The sequence below is a fragment of the Oncorhynchus mykiss genome, chromosome 19 (assembly GCF_013265735.2).
Source record: "Oncorhynchus mykiss isolate Arlee chromosome 19, USDA_OmykA_1.1, whole genome shotgun sequence".
Lineage (NCBI taxonomy): Eukaryota > Metazoa > Chordata > Actinopteri > Salmoniformes > Salmonidae > Oncorhynchus > Oncorhynchus mykiss.
The window spans coordinates 9157114-9177854 of record NC_048583.1 but is presented as its reverse complement, the minus strand read 5'-3'; the positions used below and the strand labels follow the sequence as shown (position 1 = coordinate 9177854).

General features: G+C 41.4%; 1 protein-coding gene and 1 long non-coding RNA gene across 2 annotated transcripts in view; one reads left to right on the top strand and one right to left on the bottom strand.

Annotated features, from left to right (window-relative positions):
• Positions 1-20741, top strand: part of LOC118941450 — an 86004-nt gene that overhangs the window by 49160 nt on the left and 16103 nt on the right. The gene's annotated exons all lie outside the window — the stretch shown is intronic.
• On the bottom strand, positions 4450-16046 carry LOC118941446 (CD209 antigen-like protein C). Its single transcript, XM_036954171.1, has 6 exons — positions 15679-16046; positions 10843-10938; positions 7623-7787; positions 7360-7502; positions 7079-7182; positions 4450-6118 (listed from the first exon to the last, which is right to left on the bottom strand). Exons 1-6 carry the CDS (start codon positions 15779-15781, stop codon positions 5959-5961), a joined length of 771 nt encoding a protein of 256 aa, XP_036810066.1. The 5' UTR covers positions 15782-16046; the 3' UTR covers positions 4450-5958.

The window sequence follows — 20741 nt, the reverse complement described above, 5'->3', positions numbered from 1 at the left end:
AGACTGGCAGCTCCTTGCAGACTGGCAGCTCCTTGCAGACTGGCAGCTCCTTGCAGACTGGCAGCTCCTTGCAGACTGGCAGCTCCTTGCAGACTGGCAGCTCCATGCTAACTGGCAGCTCCATGCTAACTGGCAGCTCTATGCTAACTGGCAGCTCTATGCTAACTGGCAGCTCTATGCTAACTGGCAGCTCTATGCTAACTGGCAGTTCTGAACAGGCGGGAGACTCCGGCAGCGCTGTAGAGAAGGAAGGCTCTAACAGCGCTAAACAGGCGGGAGACTCCGACAGCGCTGGAGAGGAGGAGGGCTCCGACAGCGCTGGACAGGCGAGGCGCACTGTAGGCCTGATGCGTGGTGCTGGCACTGGTGGTACTGGGCCGAGGACACGCACAGGAAGCCTGGTGCGGGGAGCTGCTACCGGAGGGCTGGGGTGTGGAGGTGGCACAGGATGGGTTAGACCGTGAAGGCGTACTGGAGATCTTGAGAGCGGTGCTGGCACAGGACGTGCAAGGCTAGGGAGGTGCACAGGAGGCCTGGTACGTGAGACTGGCACCATCTTCACCAGCCGACTAACACGCACCTCAGGACGAGTATGGAGCGCTGACCCAGGTGCCATCAAATCCCCGACACGCTCCGTCGGGCGAATTCCATGTTTAAAACACCAACACAGCAACTCCCTCATTTCTCGCTCCTCCAATTTCCCCATTAACTCCTTCACAGTCTCTGTTTCGCTCACCTCCAACACCGACTCTGGTTCTGGTCTCCTCCTTGGCTCCTCACAATAAACAGGGAGAGTTGGCTCAGGTCTGGCTCCTGACTCTGCCACACTCTCCCTGAGCCCCCCCCCCAAGAAATTTTTGGGGCTGACTATGGGGCCTCCGTCCGCGCCGCCTTGCTTGCTTCGCAAACTCCATTCTCCTATATCCTTCCGCGCACTGCTCCATCGAATCCCAGGCGGGCTCCGGCACTCTCCCTGGGTCGACCGCCCACCTGTCTATCTCCTCCCAAGAAGTATAGTCCATACTGTACTCCACTTTGGGCTGTTCCTGCCTGTTGACACGCTGCTTGGTCCCTTTGTGGTGGGTGATTCTGTAACGGTTTTCTTGATGAGAAGGAGAGTCGGACCAAAATGCGGCGTGTCTATTGCAATCCATGTTTAATGAAGTAACACACTAAACACAAACAAAACAATAAACTTAACAAAAACCGAAACAGCCTATACTTGTGTAACCTAACACAGAGCAATGACATCAGGACACTAAGGACAATCACCCACGACAAACTCAAATAATATGGCTGCCTAAATATGGTTCCCAATCAGAGACAACGATAAACACCTGCCTCTGATTGAGAACCAATTCAGACAGCCATAGACTTAGCTAGAACACCCCACTAGCTACAATCCCCATACATACACACCACATACAAAAACCCATGCCACACCCTGGCCTGACCAAATAAATAAAGATAAACACAAAATACTTTGACCAGGGTGTGACAACACGTCTCAACATCAACTGTTCAGAGGAGACTGTGTGAATCAGGACTTCTTGGTCAGATTGCTGCAAAGAAACCACTACTAAAGGACACCCATAGTAAGAAGAGACTTGCTTGGGCCAGGAAACACGAGCAGTGGAAATCTAGAGTTTGGTCTGATGAGTCCAAATTTGAGATTTTTGGTTCCAATCACTGTGTCTTTGAGACGCAGAGACACCGATGATTTCTGCATGTGTGGTTCCCACCGTGGAGCATGGAGGAGGAGGTGTGATGGTGTGGGGGTGCTCTGCTAGTTAAACTGTCTGTGATTTATTAAGAATTCAAGGCTCACTTAACCAGCATGGCTACCACAGCATTCTGCAGCGATACGCCATCCCATCTGGTTTGCGCTTAGTGGGACTATCCTTTGTTTTTCAACAGGACAGTAACCCAACCCACCTCCAGGCTGTGTAAGAGATTTTTGACCAAGAGGGGGGGGGGGGGGGGGGGGGGGGGCGCATGTCCCCCTCGTCCCCAGTGAAAGTTGTGCCCCTGGCTCTGCCTCTACCAACTTATTTTTTTAGCCAGATCAACAGCATTGTCCTCCTCTTTAATGAACTGATTCTTTAGACCAGTATGGTTAATTAATTATTCACACCACCAAGTTACCTCAACAGGTAACAATGTATTGTATTGAATAGGTGAGTAATTGAGGATTGTTTTGTTTCTTTTCTATGTCATGCTTGGGGAGAGGCAAATGTGTATCCCAAATAGCACCATTTTCCTTATTTAGTGCACTAATTTTGACCAGGCCCCATAAGGCTGTCGTCAAATGTAGGGCAGGAGGAGGGCTGTACTTAATTAACGTGGTCAGTGTGAAAACAATGATTGATATCAGACCAGAAATATTGTTAGTAAGACTAGCTAAGCATTGGCACCAAGTGTAGAGTTTGCACATGTTTTTTCAGATTAGGGGATAAGAATCCGAAAGCAAAGCTAAAACATTTACATATTACCTTAAGAATGAGAAATGCCAGAATAATAGTAGGGAGAATGATTTATTTAATATTTTATTTATTTCATCACATTCCCAGTGGGTCAGACATTTACATACACTCAATTAGTATTTGGTAGCATTGCCTTTAAATTGTTTAACTTGGGTCAAACATTTCGGGTAGCCTTCCACAAGCTTCCCACAATAAGTTGGGTGAATTTTGGCCTTTCCTCCTGACAGAGCTGGTGTAACTGAGTCAGGTTATTAGGCCTCCTTGCTCGCAAACGCTTTTTCAGTTCTGCCCACAAATTTTCTATGGAATTGTGGCTTTGTGATAGCCACTCCAATACCTTGACTTTGTTGTCCTTAAGCCAAACTGTAGTCTGGCTTTTTTGTTGGTGGTTTTGGAGCAGTGGCTTCTTCCTTGCTGAGTGGCCTTTCAGGTTATATCGATATAGGACTCGTTTTACTGTAGATATAGGTACTTTTGTACCTGTTTCCTCCAGCATCTTCAAAAGGTCCTTTGCTGCTGTTCTGGGATTGATTTGCACTTTTCGCACCGAAGTGCGTTCATCTCTAGGAGACAGAACGCATCTCCTTCCTGAGCGGTATGATGACTGCGTGGTCCCATGGTGTTTATACTTGCGTACTATTGTTTGTACAGATGAACGTGGTACCTTCAGGTGTTTGTAAATTGCTCCCAAGGATGAAACAGACTTGTGGAGGTCTACAATTTTGTTCATTTTCCCATGATGTCACTCCAAGAGACACTGAGTTTAAAGGTAGGCCTGGAAATATATCCACAGGTACACCTCCAATTGACTTAAATTATGTCAATTAGCCTAATAGAAGCGCCTAAAGCCATGACATCATTTTCTGGAGTTTTCCAAGCTGTTTAAAGGCACAGTCAACTTAGTGTATGTAAACTTCTGACCCACTGGAATTGTGATACAGTGAAATATAAGTGGAATTATCTGTCTGTAAACAATTGTTGGAAAAATGACTTGTGTCATGCACAAAGTAGATGTCCTAACCAACTTGCCAAAACTATAGTTTGTTAACAAGAAATTTGTGGAGTGGCTGAAAGTTTTAATGACTCCAACCTAAGTGTATGTAAACTTCTGACTTCAACTGTATATCCCTGGCATGGGCTTAAAACTGTTTCAACAGCTTGCCAACACCATACATGATGCAGAATGACTATCAGTATAGATATGAACTGACTTATCCTTAGCCAGCATGCATGCTCTAGTTAATGCAAACAATTCAGCCGCCTGGGCAGATATATGTGATGGTAGTCTTCATTGCAACAATATCAGCACAAGCAACACAACCTAAGTTGCCGTAGCAACCGCTCTAAGACAATAGCATCCTACTGGTCTTCGCTGAGCCTCATGTTCTTGCGTAAGAACACCAGACCTCAAATTAAACGTTGGGAATGGATTGGCAAACCCAGACATGGTTAAACAGTCAACCTTTCCTTCAGAGCAACCATAGCTGATTCTGCACTCTCATTCCAAATATCAGGATCCTGTGCGTTCATTTGGTGACCATAAATACAAGCTTGAAGGGGAATGACTATTTCAGCATGGTCAAGCAGTCGGGGCTTGGCAGTAGCCAGTCATCCCCAGTAATAACATCATGTGTTGTTTGGTAAGAGGTTTAGGCACTGCCAATAAAAAAAAATCCTCCATAATTTTTCTCATTTTGTCTGTCATAGTTGAAGTGAGATCTTTTTAAGTGGGAGAACTTGCACAATTGGTGGCTGACTAAATACTTTTTTGCCCCACTGTATATCTTCTCCCAGATGCACTTCTCTCACTTTCCCAGTATATGTCCGATGAGTACTGTAACAGCCCCGTTTACACCACGATGCTGTCACAATCTTCCAAACCACTACTTTCAAACCACTATCTCCCAATAAGTTTTCTAATCGGCTAACGCTCATCCTCGCTGACACCATCTTTCATACATTAATACATTTCCTTCTTTAAGAAGACTCTACCCCTATCTCCCATTCATACTCCCATCTCTCAAGAGGACTCTACCCCTATCTCCCATTCATACTCCCATCTCTCAAGAGGACTCTGCCCCTATCTCCCATTCATACTCCCATCTCTCAAGAGGACTCTACCCCTATCTCCCATTCATACTCCCATCTCTCAAGAGGACTCTACCCCTATCTCCCATTCATACTCCCATCTCTCAAGAGGACTCTACCCCTATCTCCCATTCATACTCCCATCTCTCAAGAGGACTCTACCCCTATCTCCCATTCATACTCCCATCTCTCAAGAGGACTCTGCCCACTTCTCCCAATCAGCCAGCCCCTATAATAGAGAATGGACCCTTCTTGCTCAGCATCCCTCAGCAGCCCTCTTGCAGAGGACTCAAACCCCTTTTTTAGAAAGCTTTTTGGGATTATTTTTGAGAAAGGACCCTTCCAATCCCAATAATAGAGAAAAAAAGGCCCTTCTTTCAATAGGACTCTACCCCTATCTCTCATTCAGCCTTCTATCAGAGGACTCACGCCCCTTTTTGAGAAATGACCCTTCTTTCAAGAGGACTCTACCCCTATCTCTCATTCACTGAGCTCGCTATTTTCTTAAAACTTAGCGCTCATTTTCTTAAAACTAAGCTTGTTAACCCATGATCAAAAAATCCAGGTCTTATCTAAATTTGTTTAGGATAGAGTAGACAGTCTCCCCTGCTCCAGTGATTTCAGGCGGGTTTTCAGGCGGGTTTCATCTGCTCCAACCTCTATGTGGAGTGAGAATTCCCTTGGTCACTGACTACTATCGTGTATGGTTGACCTGTCTTCACTCTGGAATCAGTTGAAGACTGCCATTATCTACCCCATCCTCGTCGCCAAGAATTGTAAAGGAAATTCTGCCCTATGTGCACACAAGTGACCACAGGAAACATCCTTGATCAGAGGTTAGTTTGTTTAATAAGGATTGCAAGCCGGATTGCAAGCCGGAGTTTACACTTACAGTAATTTGCATGTAACACTCTCATCACAAAAGATGGTGTTTTCCCTTTTTATCCCCTACTGAGGATCACCCCACCCGGGGTGATGTCCCTTAACTTTAATACCATATAAGCTCAGAATTAATAGTTGGTAATACAAAGATGTCTCTGCTAGGCAGAGTTCAGCTTATTGTGTTATTGGCAGTTAGTTTCCCAATCACTCTTCCCATTTTTGCTGTCATGTACAAGCAGAAGTAAGACTGGAACATAGCAACAACAGTAACACTTGGTTCCCTTTATCTATCTGTTACCCAAAGTATAGTTTCAACACACAAACATATGACTTTGTACAGGTGACCTTTTCATGCACTTGCAAGGTCTATCACTGATTCTTAATCTCAAGCTCAAGCAAAACATTAATCATTGTACTTTTGCAGTCACCGGTAGAATTGTAATGTACAGATATTATAAAATTCCTTTCAGTCCTCCCACCAGCCTCCTCTGTTGTCATGGTGTTGTTAAACCACTTTCTCACAAATCCAGTAATGATTGTCTGAACATGACAGGTCATTCCATGCCTTTCCAGGGCGCCATGTTTCTGTGTTCAGCTCAACACAGTCCTCCTTCCGATTTGCTGGGGTGTCACCATCATTCTCAAGCTGCAGTTTGTGCCAATAACTACAGGGTAAACAAGACAGATAAAATAATGAATAAACATTTTGATTTGTCACATGAGCGAAATAGAACAGGTGTAGACTTTACCATGACATGTTTAGTTATGGGTCCTTCCCCAACAATGCAGAGTTAAACAGTAAAAAATAAATCAGTAAAACATTTGCTAAATAAAAAATAAAAATAGTAACAAAAAAAAAGTGACTAGGCAGTTAGGACAGAAAATAAACAGTAGCACAGTGTAGCACAGCGAGTAGCACACAGAGTAGAACAGTGAATAGCACACAGAGTAGCACAGCGAGTAGCACAGCGAGTAGCACAGTGAGTAGCACAGCGAGTGTGAAGATTGTGGAAGTGTGTGTGGATGTGTTAAATACTATTTCTAGGGGGTTTAGGGTTAAGGTTAGAATTAGTATAGGATTAGGGTTAGGAGATAGGGTTAGTTTTAGGGTTATGTATACATGTATGTGTGTATTTGAGTATCAGTGTAAGTACAGTGGGGCAAAAAAGTATTTAGTCAGCCACCAATTGTGCAAGTTCTCCCACTTATAAAGATGAGAGAGGCCTGTAATCATCATAGGTACACTTCAACTATGACAGACAAAATGAGAAAAAAAATCAAGAAAATCACATTGTAGGATTTTCTATGAATTTATTTGCAAATTATGGTGGGAAATATGTATTTGGTCACCTACAAACAAGCAAGATTTCTGGCTCTCACAGACCTGTAACTTCTTCTTTAAGAGGCTCCTCTGTCCTCCATTTGTCTCTATCACACCTGGATGGTAAAATCTCACCTTGCAGTCATAGGATTATGAACAACCCAGAGAATCAGTCCTACTCCTTACACTGAGGTGAGTGTTATTAGAGCAGTAGTCTGTTACCTTGGGATGGTCAGTGTTATTATAGAGCAGTAGTATCTTATCTTGGGGTGGTCAGTGTTATTATAGATCAGTAGTCTCTTACCTTGGGGTGGTCAGTGGGGTGCCGTCCACCCATTTCCAGGTCCCCTCAGTAACAGAGTCAGTCAGACCAATCCAGGCTCTCTTAGTAAGGCCAAAGAGAAACTCCTGTTGGTGAGAAAGATACTGATATTGTCAACTACTATAGACTACTTGTGTTAAATACTGTAAGATGCATTACTGACAAAGAGATGTTTGATCATAACCCCCCCCCCGCCATATCTCTCTCTCTCTCTCTCTCTCTCTCTCTCTCTCTCTCTCTCTCTCTCTCTCTCTCTCTCTCACCTGTTCCATATCACTGTTTACGATCACCAGATCTGCTCCTCTCTCCAGACAGTCCTGTCTACTCTCCCTCCAGGGTTTTTTCACTGTAGACAGGAAGTACCAACTGGATTCAAACTTCTGCCAGCCTTCAGGACATTTTTGTTCTACAAGACAAAAGCATGAATTTCCATCTTATTATTCTGCACCTATTACTGAAGAATACAAACATAAGTTTACTGCATATTAGATATGTGTTGTTATGATCATTTATCAGGTTAACTCACTCAGATTAGAGAACTTTGACATGAGATCATCTCTATCCTTCTGTAGCTGGTCTCTCTCTTTAGTCAGGGTGTTGTAACTGGTCTGTAGCTGGTCTCTCTCTTTAGTCTTAGTGTTGTAACTGGTCTGTAGCGGGTTTTTCTCCACAGTCTCATTGCCTCTGTTGTCTGGAAAGCATTGATACAACCCTTAATTCACTATATTGGCATGCAGTGTGGACATTTCACCAGTAAAACATTATGAATTATCATTCAAGATTGACATTGATTGCCTATTTTGAAATGCCTAACGTGGAGGTGTTAAGGACATAACATGTTTTATATTTTTTTTGAGATATGTGGATATTGTCAGACATTGTAATCTGAGGATGCATGTTAAGCATATATATTATATATATCTTTTTTTTTTTACCTTTATTTAACTAGACAAGTCAGTTAAGAACAAATTCTTATTTTCAATGACGGCCTAGGAACAGTGGGTTCCTGAACTGCCTGTTCAGGAGCAGAACGACAGATTTGTACCTTGTCAGCTCGGGGGTTTGAACTTGCAACCTACCGGTTACTAGTCCAATGCTCTAGCCACTAGGCTACCCTGCCACCCCTATAAAGATATTCAAAAGGGGCCATCTGTCTGTACAAACGTTGATTGAGACATGATGATGTCATAAACAAATATCACTCCACCACTGGTTACCAAAGACATGATTGACATCAGGAAAAGAGGACAGACTATCAGCTGATCATTGATGTTGTTGATTGATGTAAATCTGCTAGTCAGCTAGATCAATCATTCTTTCACTGATCGGGATTTAATCTTCAATGCTCTCAAATAATAACTTCAGAATACACAGTATACCTTCATGGTCCTGCTTTGAATTACATTCAGTTTATAAAGGCTTTTATACAGCCTACCTCATGATTTCATAATTATTATTATTATTATTATCATTATTTAGCATCTTTAAGTATATGTCATGCTTTATAAAGGGTTCATAAACATGGCCTAACTGTGTGACAATATCACCCATGTCAAGTGTGACATAACCCACTATGTTGAATATGTAACACACATATAAAGGGGGACAAGCTGTGCTGAAGGAAGAAACAGGCTCTAAAGTTAAGTTTAGATGACACCTAATCTCGTTCCCAGACACTTCCGCCCAAATGGTCAGAAGGTCTGGTGGACCAACGCATCAAACTTGGCCTTCATTAGTTAGGGATTGGTTTAAAAGTACATTTTAAGAAGAGAAAATAGGGCTTAGCCATGATTATGACTTTGTGGCTGTGTTAACTAGTGACGACCAGGGGGAAAGTATTTGCTAGCAACGGACATGGCCTAATGGCAAATATTTTACTCAGTAAGGTCACTTACATAGAATTCTATGGTCACTCCCACTAAGGCCAACTTTGAATGGTTGATATCCCAGGCTTATACTGTGCATTCAGAAAGTATTCAGTCACTTTCTTACAGCCTTATCCTAAAATGTATTAAATTATTTTCTCCCCTCATCAACCTACACACAATACCCCATAATGACAAAGCAAAAACAGTTTTGTAGACATTTTTGCAATTTTATTATAAATAATTAAGCAGAAATATCACATTTACATAAGTATTTAGACCCTTTACTCAGCACTTTGTTGAAGCACCTTTGGCAGCGATTACAGCCTTGAGACTTATTGGGTATGATGCTACAAGCTTGGCACACCTGTATTTGGCTAGTTTCTCCCATTTTTCTCTGTAGATCCTCTCAACCTCTTTTAGGTTGGATGGGGAGCTTTGCTGCACAGATATTAAGTCTCTCCAGAGGTGTTTGATTGGGTTCAAGTCCGGGCTCTGGCTGGGCCACTGAAGGACATTCAGAGACGTGTCCTGAAGCCATTCCTGCGTTGTCTGTCATGTGCCTTTTAGGTAGGAGTGGCTTCCGTCTGGCCACTCCACCATAAAGGCCTGATAGGTGGAATGCTGCATAGATGGTTGTCCTTCTGGAAGGTTCTCCCATCTCCACAGAGGAACTCTGGAGCTTTGTCAGAGTGACCGTCAGGTTCTTGGTCACCTCCCTGACCAAGGCCCTTCTCCCCCTATTGCTCATTTTGGCCAGGCATCCAGCTCTAGCAAGAGTCTTGGTGTTTCCAAACTCCTTCCATTTAGGAATGATGGAGGCCACTGTGTTCTTGGGGACCTTCAATGCTGCAGAAATATTTTGGTACCCTTCCCCAGATCTGTGACTCGACACAATCCTGTCTCAGAGCTCTATGGACAATTCCTTTGACCTCATAGCTTGTTTTTTTTGCTCTGACATGCACTGTCAACTGTGGGACCTTATATAGACAGGTGTATGCCTTTACAAATCACGTCCAATCAATTGAATTTACCACAGGTGTACTCCAATCAAGTTGTAGAAAAATCTCAAGGATGATCAATGGAAAAAGGATGCACCTGAGCCCAATTTCGAGTCTCACAGCAAAGGGTCTGAATACTTATGTAAATAAAGTATTTATGTTTGTTTTTTTCATACATTTGGAAAAAAATATATTAACCTGTTTTCACTTTGTCATTGTGTGTAGACTTGATTCAATATTTTTTTATCCGCATCAATTTTATAATAAGGCTGTAACGTAACAACATGTGAAGACGTCTGAATACTTCCAGAATACACTGTAGACATGGTTTGTGTACTCAAGTGTACTCAATGATCGGCTATGAAAAGCCAACTGACATTTACTCCTGAGGTGCTGACCTGTTGCACCCTCAACAACTACTGTGATTATTATTTTTGTTGGCCATGCTGGTCATTTATGAACATATGAACATCTTGGCCATGTTCTGTTATAATCTCCACCCGGCACAGCCAGAAGAGGACTGGCCACCCCTCATAGCCTGGTTCCTCTCCAGGTTTCTTCCTAGGTTTTGGCCTTTCTAGGGAGTTTTTCCTAGCCACCGTGCTTCAACACCTGCATTGCTTGCTGTTTGGGGTTTTAGGCTGGGTTTCTGTACAGCACTTTGAGATATCAGCTGATGTAAGAAGGGCTACATAAATACATTTGATTTGATTTGAAGTAGAGCTGATGCAGTTTTTTTGTTTTTGTTGTCACATTATTGGCAGTGCTTGACTTTGACTGAAATAGGTTTCAGTACGCAGTCCCAAATGGCACCCTGTTCGCTATATAGTGTACTGCCATAAGTAATGTGCTAATAGGGTGTCATTTGGGCCTCACTCACAGAAAGCCAGCCTCAGGGAAATGTTGAGAGTGACTTGTAGAACACACAGCACTCCTAAACACACAGCAGCCAGCCTGTAGGGTCTTAGTCTTCTATCTGCAGAGAAACACAGGCAGACAAACACACACCATCCTACATTATAATAACAGAACAAACATCATCCTACATCACTACTGACTATGACTTGAATTCTGAGAACTTAAACACCCCCCCCCCCCCCCCCCCCTCCCCCACTCAATTTAGGCTTGGTAGCGACCGTTTGCTCAAGAGTGCTGTGCTAATTCTGATATACAGGAAGCTACCAAAATTACACAATATAGCTAAAGCATGACTTAAAGAGGATATCTGTGATGCTGCTTACATTGTTGGGACTTTGAAAAGTATTATTCATTCTTCATGAATGTAATTTATAAATGCCTCATGAGCTTAGTTTTACTTACTGAACCCCTCAGGACCCCAAATATGAGCTTGTTCTACCACGGAATTGTTAACAAACACTGTGTAACCTCAGATGGGTAAAATTATCATTTTGATCTCATGGATGGACAGTCCTTGCATACATTCTGTAGCTATGAATTACATACAGTACCAGTCATACATACTGTAGCTCTGTCTATGAATTACATAAAGTACCAGTCATACATACTGTAGCTATGAATTACATACAGTACCAGTCATACATACTGTAGCTATGAATTACATACAGTACCAGTCAGACATACTGTAGCTCTGTCTATGAATTACATAAAGTACCAGTCATACATACTGTAGCTCTGTCTATGAATTACATACAGTACCAGTCATACATACTGTAGCTCTGTCTATGAATTACATACAGTACCAGTCATACATACTGTAGCTATGAATTACATACAGTACCAGTCATACATACTGTAGCTCTGTCTATGAATTACATAAAGTACCAGTCATACATACTGTAGCTCTGTCTATGAATTACATACAGTACCAGTCATACATACTGTAGCTCTGTCTATGAATTACATACAGTACCAGTCTTACATACTGTCATGACGTTGGCCTGGGGGTTAGGTTTATGACAGTCATAAATACCTCTTCCCCCCTTTTTCCGCTCTCTAACCTACTGAGGTTACATTAAAAAAACCCTTGGTTAACATAGAGATTCTGGGAACGTCCGAATGTGGGGGGAAATGAACTATATTCTGGTAATCTGAACAATTGAACATATGCGGTGGTACTTAATGAATATGATGTCAGTTCGGTTGTCATCTGAGACATTCTCATCAATGATGAAATGACATGAACGCTATAGTGGAAAGTCTACACATCAGAGTTATGGGATTCATATGGAATTGTTGTTCAATTTAAATGTTTGAATATTAAATTATTTGTGATGGGATGAAATGTGATTTTAGCTTCTAAAATGTGAGATGTGGGTTTTCAGAAGATATTGCTGCTCACTCAGTGGCCCGCCCACGTGAAGAGACAGAGGTTGTAAACTATGACACACACCCCTTTTCTCCCTTCCTATATAAGCCCTTGACGACAACATAACTTCCTGTTCCGGGTACGTTAGGATGATGATCCGATGTCAGAATGGTTCAGAATTCTGAATGAAGCCAACCTCCGCGTGAGCTTTGGTTGCGAACGGTATGAACTTTGAACTCTTATTAACTACAGAAGTGATACCTGCTAGCCGTTGAGTTTGCAACAGCAGCTAAAAACGTGGGCTAGGAAAGGACAGACAGAGTATCCCGTCTTCCACCCAACGACGACACTGTAACGTTTCCCGTTCACCACCAGAGACACTCTTCAGGACAAAGGACTCTGTTGGGCAACACGGCCATCCATCTACAACCAACCCATCAAAGCGCAGCTCAGAGTAAATATTTATTGCATTTTCCTTTTCCAAATGGGCGGTAATTTAGAATGCATAAGATACTGTATTTACGATAGAGTAGCTGCCTACGGCCCGATAGAGACATCGCTTCTCCCTTTGTTCTTCAGTCTTCCCGCTCTTTCACTCAAACCCAGCCCTTTCCTTTGTGTAACCAGCTGTCATATCTGTTCCGTCCGCTAGGGACGTTTTCCTTCATGACGTAATTTGTAATCACGTTATGATTAATTGTGTGTATGTGAATTATGTGTGATTAGTTAGGTATTTAGTAAATAAATAATTTAACCCAAATTTGTATTGCTGATTCAACTTGTTAGCCAGGGTTCTTGCAGATAACCAAGAATTTACAACTTTCAGATGAGACTGTATTAAGACGATAATTGATATTGACAGCTATTGATGTAAAATATTACTAGGTCTTTAAGAGTTTATTCAGAAGTTAATAGCTCTATAAATATTATTTTGTGGTGCCTGACTCTCTAGTTAATTACATTTACATGATTAGCTCAATCATGTGATATTAATTACGGAGAAATCATTTTATAGAATAGCAAGTCATATCACATAATCCGGCATAGCCAAAGACACAACAATACTGTAGTTCTGTCTATGAATTACATTCAGTACCAGTCATACATACTGTAGCCCTGTCTATGAATTACATACAGTACCAGTCATACATAGCTCTGTCTATGAATTACATACAGTACCAGTCAGACATACTGTAGTTCTGTCTATGAATTACATACAGTACCAGTCATACATACTGTAGCTCTGTCTATGAATTACATACAGTACCAGTCATACATACATAGTTCTGTCTATGAATGACATACAGTAAATGTCATACATAGTCCTGTCTATGAATTACATACAGTACCAGTCATACATACATAGCTCTGTCTATGAATTACATACTGTACGAGTCATGCATAGTTCTGTCTATGAATTACATACAGTACCAGTCATACATACTGTAGCTCTGTCTATGAATTACAGACAGTACCAGTCATACATACTGTAGTTCTGTCTATGAATTACATACAGTACCAGTCATACATACTGTAGCTCTGTCTATGAATTACATACAGTACAAGTCATGCATAGTTCTGTCTATGAATTACACACAGTACCAGTCAGACATACATAGTTCTGTCTATGAATGGCATACAGTACATGTCATACGTAGTTCTGTCTATGAATTACATACAGTACCAGTCATATATACTGTAGCTCTGTCTATGAATTACATACAGTACCAGTCATACATACATAGTTCTGTCTATGAATGACATACAGTACATGTCGTACATAGTTCTGTCTATGAATTACATACAGTACCAGTCATACATACATAGTTCTGTCTATGAATGACATACAGTACATGTCGTACATAGTTCTGTCTATGAATTACATACAGTACCAGTTATAGATAGCTCTGTCTATGAATTACATACTGTACGAGTCATGCATAGTTCTGTCTATGAATTACATACAGTACCAGTCATACATAGTTCTGTCTATAATTTGCATACAGTACCAGTCATACATACTGTAGTTCTGTCTATGAATTACATACAGTACCAGTCATACATACTGTAGTTATGTCTAGGAATTACATTCAGTACCAGTCATACATACTGTAGTTATGTCTATCAATTACATACTGTACGAGTCATGCATAGTTCTGTCTATGAATTACATACAGTACCATTCATACATTGCTCTGTCTATGAATTACATACAGTACCAGTCAGACATACTGTAGTTCTGTCTATGAATTACATACAGTACCACTCATACATATTGTAGCTCTGTCTATGAATTACATACAGTACGAGTCATGCTTAGTTCTGTCTATGAATTACATACAGTACCAGTCATACATAACTCTGTCTATGAATTACACACAGTACCAGTCATACATAGTTCTGTCTATAATTTACATACAGTACCAGTCATACATACTGTAGCTCTGTCTATGAATTACAGACAGTACGAGTCATACATACTGTAGTTCTGTCTATGAATTACATGCAGTACCAGTCATACATACTGTAGTTCTGTCTATGAATTACATGCAGTACCAGTCATACATATATAGTTCTGTCTGTGAATTACATACAGTACCAGTCAGACATACATAGTTCTGTCTCTGAATTACATACAGTACCAGTCAGACATACATAGTTCTGTCTATGAATTACATACAGTACCAGTCAGACATACATTGTTCTGTTTATGAATTACATACAGTACCAGTCAGACATAGCTCTGTCTATGAATTACATACAGTACCATTCATACATAGTTCTGTCTATGAATTCCATACAGTACCAGTCATACATACTGTAGTTCTGTCTATGAATTGCATACAGTACCAGTCATACGTACTGTAGCTCTGTCTATGAATTACATGCAGTACCAGTCATACATAGCTCTGTCTATGAATTTGTAAACAAACACTTTGTAGCCTCAAATTTGAGCTCTGTCTATGAATTGGAGAGTGGTTACATTTCTGCAGCGTACATTTTTCTGAGAGTGGTTACGTCTCTACCGGAAAAAACAGGCAGGTCACCAGGTGCACAGAGCCTGTTTCAGGTTACCAGACCCTCAGCTGTTTACCAATAAGAGTGGTGGGGTGTCCAGTGTGTCGTTGTTTAAAAATATTATTTTCAATTGACTTTTTTAATAGTTCTACGTAGTTCAATAACTGAATTTAAACAATAAATTGAATTGATGCATTTCAGTGTATGTGACCCCAGGAGGTTGTAAACCCCCGGCTCTGTACCAACTGAACCACACAGAAGACAGAATAATAGAAAATGAATAAAGGTTTTTCTATGATGTGCTATATAGTGTGTGTGCATGTGCCAGCATACGTGAGTGCGTTCGGTTTGTGCGTTCATACCTGTCTGCATCTGTGTGTGTGTGAGAGAGAGAAAGATAATTCTTTGTACCTGAGAGATGGGTCTCAGTCTTCAGGCTCCTCGTTGCTCTATTCTGGTTTTCTTCATTAACTTTGTTTAATTCAATCACCTGTTTGTTGATGTAGTCGGCCATCTTAACTAACCGTACCGAATATCAATGATGACCACAATCAATTTATTAATCAACTAATTCAGTCTGACTGACCTGATATTGTGATATATATGATTTTAACTTTTACTTATAGTATTAACTTACTAATGAATCCCTTTCTACCTGACTCCTAATGGTAATATATACTGTATGATTCTAACTTCAGTGACTAGTAGTTGAGTAGTTGCTCTGATATGCGTCTCCGTTGGTGTCTCTGTTGTCTGTCTGTGGTGCACTGCAGTTGAAAGAAAGTTTTAAGTATCCGATCACTTTCAAGCAGGACGTCATATTTCGCAATAACTATATGTGACATGGTTCATAAGGAAGTGACATTATGGCTCACACTCCTTGACTCACATTCAATCAGGAAGCTGGTAGACCTCAGAAATCGTTCCTTTATTTTTTAATCTGTGCCTTTGTTCTTCTTATTATAAAAGTTATTTATGATGATAATTAATAATGAAATTGAAAAAAAAAATACTTAGCAGAAGCATGGGAAGTCACATGACATGTTGCTAATAAAAAAGAGGTAGAGAGAGAGATTTGTGTACAGCCTACAAGAAATGCTACATAATGAACTGTACATTTTAAGATTGACAACAGCTATTGAGTTTTATATACCTAATTTGATTTGTGTGCGTGCATGATTCAGTGTGTGTGTGTGTGTGTGTGTGTGTGTGTGTGTGTGTGTGTGTGTGTGTGTGTGTGTGTGTGTGTGTGTGTGTGTGTGTGTGTGTGTGTGTGTGTGTGTGTGTGTCTTTCTTTCCAACGTCTCGTTCATAGAGCAATTCTACCAAAACATATAATCGGTCTTAAGATAGAGTAAAGAGTTCCTTCAACAGCAGTACCTACAAAGAGCCTTTTTCACAGATCCAGTACTGTGGATTTGAACACTGATAGTCCCACCCTTCTTTGTAGCCTGATGACCAGTAAGGTATCACCACACAGTTCTCCACTCCACCACCAAAAGGGCCTCCACTCCTCCCAATACCTGCAGTAGAAACAACACAGTTATATTGGCCACTCTCTCAGAACCCAGAGTATGAACAACACAGTTAGACTGACCACTCTCTCAGAACCTAGAGTATGAACAACACAGAGTTAGACTGACCACTCTTTCAGAACCTAGAGTATGAACAAACTGACAGACTGACCCTGTCACTAAACCGGTCTCTTTCTTTAGTCAATGTAACACTCCTCTAACTGGTTTTTGTCCGTTTTCTCTTGATCTCTCGTTATGCAGCTGGTCTCTCTCCCTCTGTAACTGGTCTCCCTCCCTCTGTAACTGGTCGTTCTCCCTCTGTAGCTGGTCTCTCTCCCTCTGTAACTGGTCTCTCTACCTCAGTAACTGGTCTCTCTCCCTCTGTAACTGGTTGCTCTCCCTCTGTAACTGGTTGCTCTCCCTCTGTAACTGGTCTCTCTCCCTCTGTAACTGGTCTCCCTCCCTCTGTAACTGGTCGTTCTCCCTCTGTAACTGGTCTCTCTCCCTCTGTAGCTGGTCTCTCTCCCTCTGTAACTGGTCTCTCTACCTCAGTAACTGGTATCTCTCCCTCTATAACTGGTTGCTCTCCCCTCTGTAACTGGTTGCTCTCCCTCTGTAGCTGGTCTCTCTCCCTCGGCAACTGGTTGCTCTCCCTCTGTAACTGGTCTCGCTCCCTCTGTAACTGGTCTCTCTCCTTCTGTAACTGGTCTCGCTCCCTCTGTAACTGGTCTCTCAGCTCAGTAACTGGTTTTGGATCGTCCGGCACTGGTATCTGTCTGTACACAGGTCAATGATACCTCTACTGGTATCTGTCTGTACACAGGTCGATGATACCTATACTGGTCTCTGTCTGTACACAGGTCAATGATACCTCTCCTGGTATCTGTCTGTACACAGGTCAATGATACCTCTACTGGTATCTGTCTGTACACAGGTCAATGATACCTCTACTGGTATCTGTCTGTACACAGGTCAATGATGCCACTACTGGTATCTGTCTGTACACAGGTTAATGATACCTCTACTGGTATCTGTCTGTACACAGGTCAATGATACCTCTACTGGTATCTGTCTGTACACAAGTCAATGATACCTGTACTGGTCTCTGTCTGTACACAGGTCAATGATACCTCTACTGGTATCTGTCTGTACACAGGTTAATGATACCTCTACTGGTATCTGTCTGTACACAGGTCAATGATACCACTACTGGTATCTGTCTGTACACAGGTTAATGATACCTCTACTGGTATCTGTCTGTACACAGGTCAATGATACCTCTACTGGTATCTGTCTGTACACAAGTCAATGATACCTATACTGGTATCTGTCTGTACACAAGTCAATGATACCTCTACTGGTATCTGTCTGTACACAGGTCAATGATACCTATACTGGTCTCTGTCTGTACACAGGTCAATGATACCTCTACTGGTATCTGTCTGTACACAAGTCAATGATACCTATACTGGTATCTGTCTGTACACAAGTCAATGATACCTATACTGGTCTCTGTCTGTACACAGGTCAATGATACCTCTTTTATTTTATTTTTATTTCACCTTTATTTAACCAGGTAGGCAAGTTGAGAACAAGTTCTCATTTACAATTGCGACCTGGCCAAGATAAAGCAAAGCAGTTCGACACATACAACGACACAGAGTTACACATGGAGTGAAACAAACATACAGTCAATAATACAGTATAAACAAGTCTATATACGATGTGAGCAAATGAGGTGAGATAAGGGAGGTAAAGGCAAAAAGGCCATGGTGGAGAAGTAAATACAATATAGCAAGTAAAACACTGGAATGGTAGATTTGCAATGGGAGAATGTGCAAAGTAGAAATAAAAAAATAATGGGGTGCAAAGGAGCAAAATAAATAAATTAATTAAATACAGTAGGGAAAGAGGTAGTTGTTTGGGCTAAATTATAGGTGGACTATGTACAGATGCAGTAATCTGTGAGCTGCTCTGACAGTTGGTGCTTAAAGCTAGTGAGGGAGATAAGTGTTTCCAGTTTCAGAGATTTACCTCTACTGGTATCTGTTTGGTCTCTGTCTTGCTCCAGACCAGTGGTGTTGTAACAGGCCTCTAAATGTTTTCTTTCTTCATTAGAACGGGCTGAAAGAAAGAGAAGTTCCTGTGATGTGTTCCAAATGACACTATATTCCTTATATGGTGAGCTGATTTTGACCAAAGCCTTAAGTGCCCGTGTTAAAAGTAGTGTACTTTAAAGAGGATAGGATGATATTTGGGTTCGGTTGTGGTATTTTCATACATTTTTTGTGTCAACAATTTTGAAACACTGCTGGTCCCACAAGTTATGTAACGTCTGTAAGTCCGAATTGTGATCCTTGCTTTGTGTGAACAGAACTATAGTGTGATAATAAAATACATATCTATCCTATCGGCCAGGGTTAAAGTAATGCACTATACATGGAATAGGGTCCCAAATGACACCCTAGATTTCCAATTAGCACGCTATCCCCTATATTAGTGTACTATGTTTGACCAGTGCACTAACGGAGTGTCATTTGGGACACAGGCTCACACACAGAAAGCCAGTCTCAGGGAGATGTTGAGAGTTACTTGTCGAACACACAGCACTCCTAAACACACAGCAGCCAGCCTGTAGAGACTTAGTCTTCCATCTGCAGAGGAACAGGCACACACACACACATACACACACACACACACACATACACACACACACACACACACACACACACACACACACACACACACACACACACACACACACACACACACACACACACACACACACACACAGTTACAGAAACACACACACCATCATCCTACATCACTAATGATTGTGATCAGAATTCTGAAAGCCAAACATTTCCATTGCGCCATTGGTTTTCTTTCGATTGAGGGTAGGCAGCAACAGTTTGCTCAAGCTTGTGGTCACCTCACATCAGATAAACAGGAAGCTACTGTATGAAGAAATTACCAAAATGACACAATATAGCCAAAGTATGAATTAAAGGGTCTTTCTGTGATTGCTATATCACATTTTATTTTCTACTTTTAAATGAATAATATTTCCCCATTGATTATTGTATGTGGCTTATTCTGTAAATGCCTCATGAGATACGTTTAACTTTCTAACCCCATCAGGACCCAAAATTATAAGCTTGTTCTACCATGGAACTGTTAACAAACACTGTGAAGCCTCAGATTGTTGAAACTATCATTTTGAACTCGTGGAGGATCAGTCCTTGCATGCATAGTTCTGTCTCTGCATTTAAGAGTGGTTTCATTTTTCCATCCCTGTTCACTGTGTTGTTTAAAAAGGTTATTTTCAATTAATCACCTTTAAATAGTTAAAAATAGTTCCAATACCTGAAGTAAAACAAATTAATTGATAAATGTTAATGTACGTGACCCCAGAAGATTTTGAACACCAAGCTCCATACCAACTGAACCAACCAGAAGTGTTTTTCCTATTATGTGGTATTTGTGTGTGTGTGTGTGTGTGTGTGTGTGTGTGTGTGTGTGTGTGTGTGTGTGTGTGTGTGTGTGTGTGTGTTCGTACTTGCCTAGCCTGTGACTAGTAGTTGAGTAGTTGCTCTGATGTGCATCTCCACCAGGTTCCTCTCTGATCTTTGTCTGTTGTCCACTAACATTGATATATACAGGTATCCAATCACCTTCACTCAGGAAGTTAAACATGACAGGATATTCTAAACAGAGTGATATAACATGATAGCTGCATGACAACAAGTAATGAGGAGCGCAGTCTTTCATCCTGTCACTGACTGTTCTGTTTGTTGCTTCTCCAGCCTTCAAATGGAGTTCACATTATGACTCTATCTCTCTCTATGCCACCAATGGACATATAGGGGCCCTTTAATTGTATCTAAGCTGTCTGTGTGTGACGTCAGTGTGAAGAGTAATTCAGAGGTGTGTGTGGGACTTCTGTCTGCATCTTTATCA

Coding starts and splice junctions, on each gene's coding strand:
- LOC118941446 (XM_036954171.1), bottom strand. CDS start 15,781: ATGGCCGACTACATCAACAAACAGGTGATTGAATTAAACAAAGTTAAT. Junction 10,939..15,678: donor GACTGAGACCCATCTCTCAG/GTACAAAGAATT, acceptor GTTTCTCTGCAG/ATAGAAGACTAAGACCCTAC. Junction 7,788..10,842: donor TTCCCTGAGGCTGGCTTTCT/GTGAGTGAGGCC, acceptor AATGCTTTCCAG/ACAACAGAGGCAATGAGACT.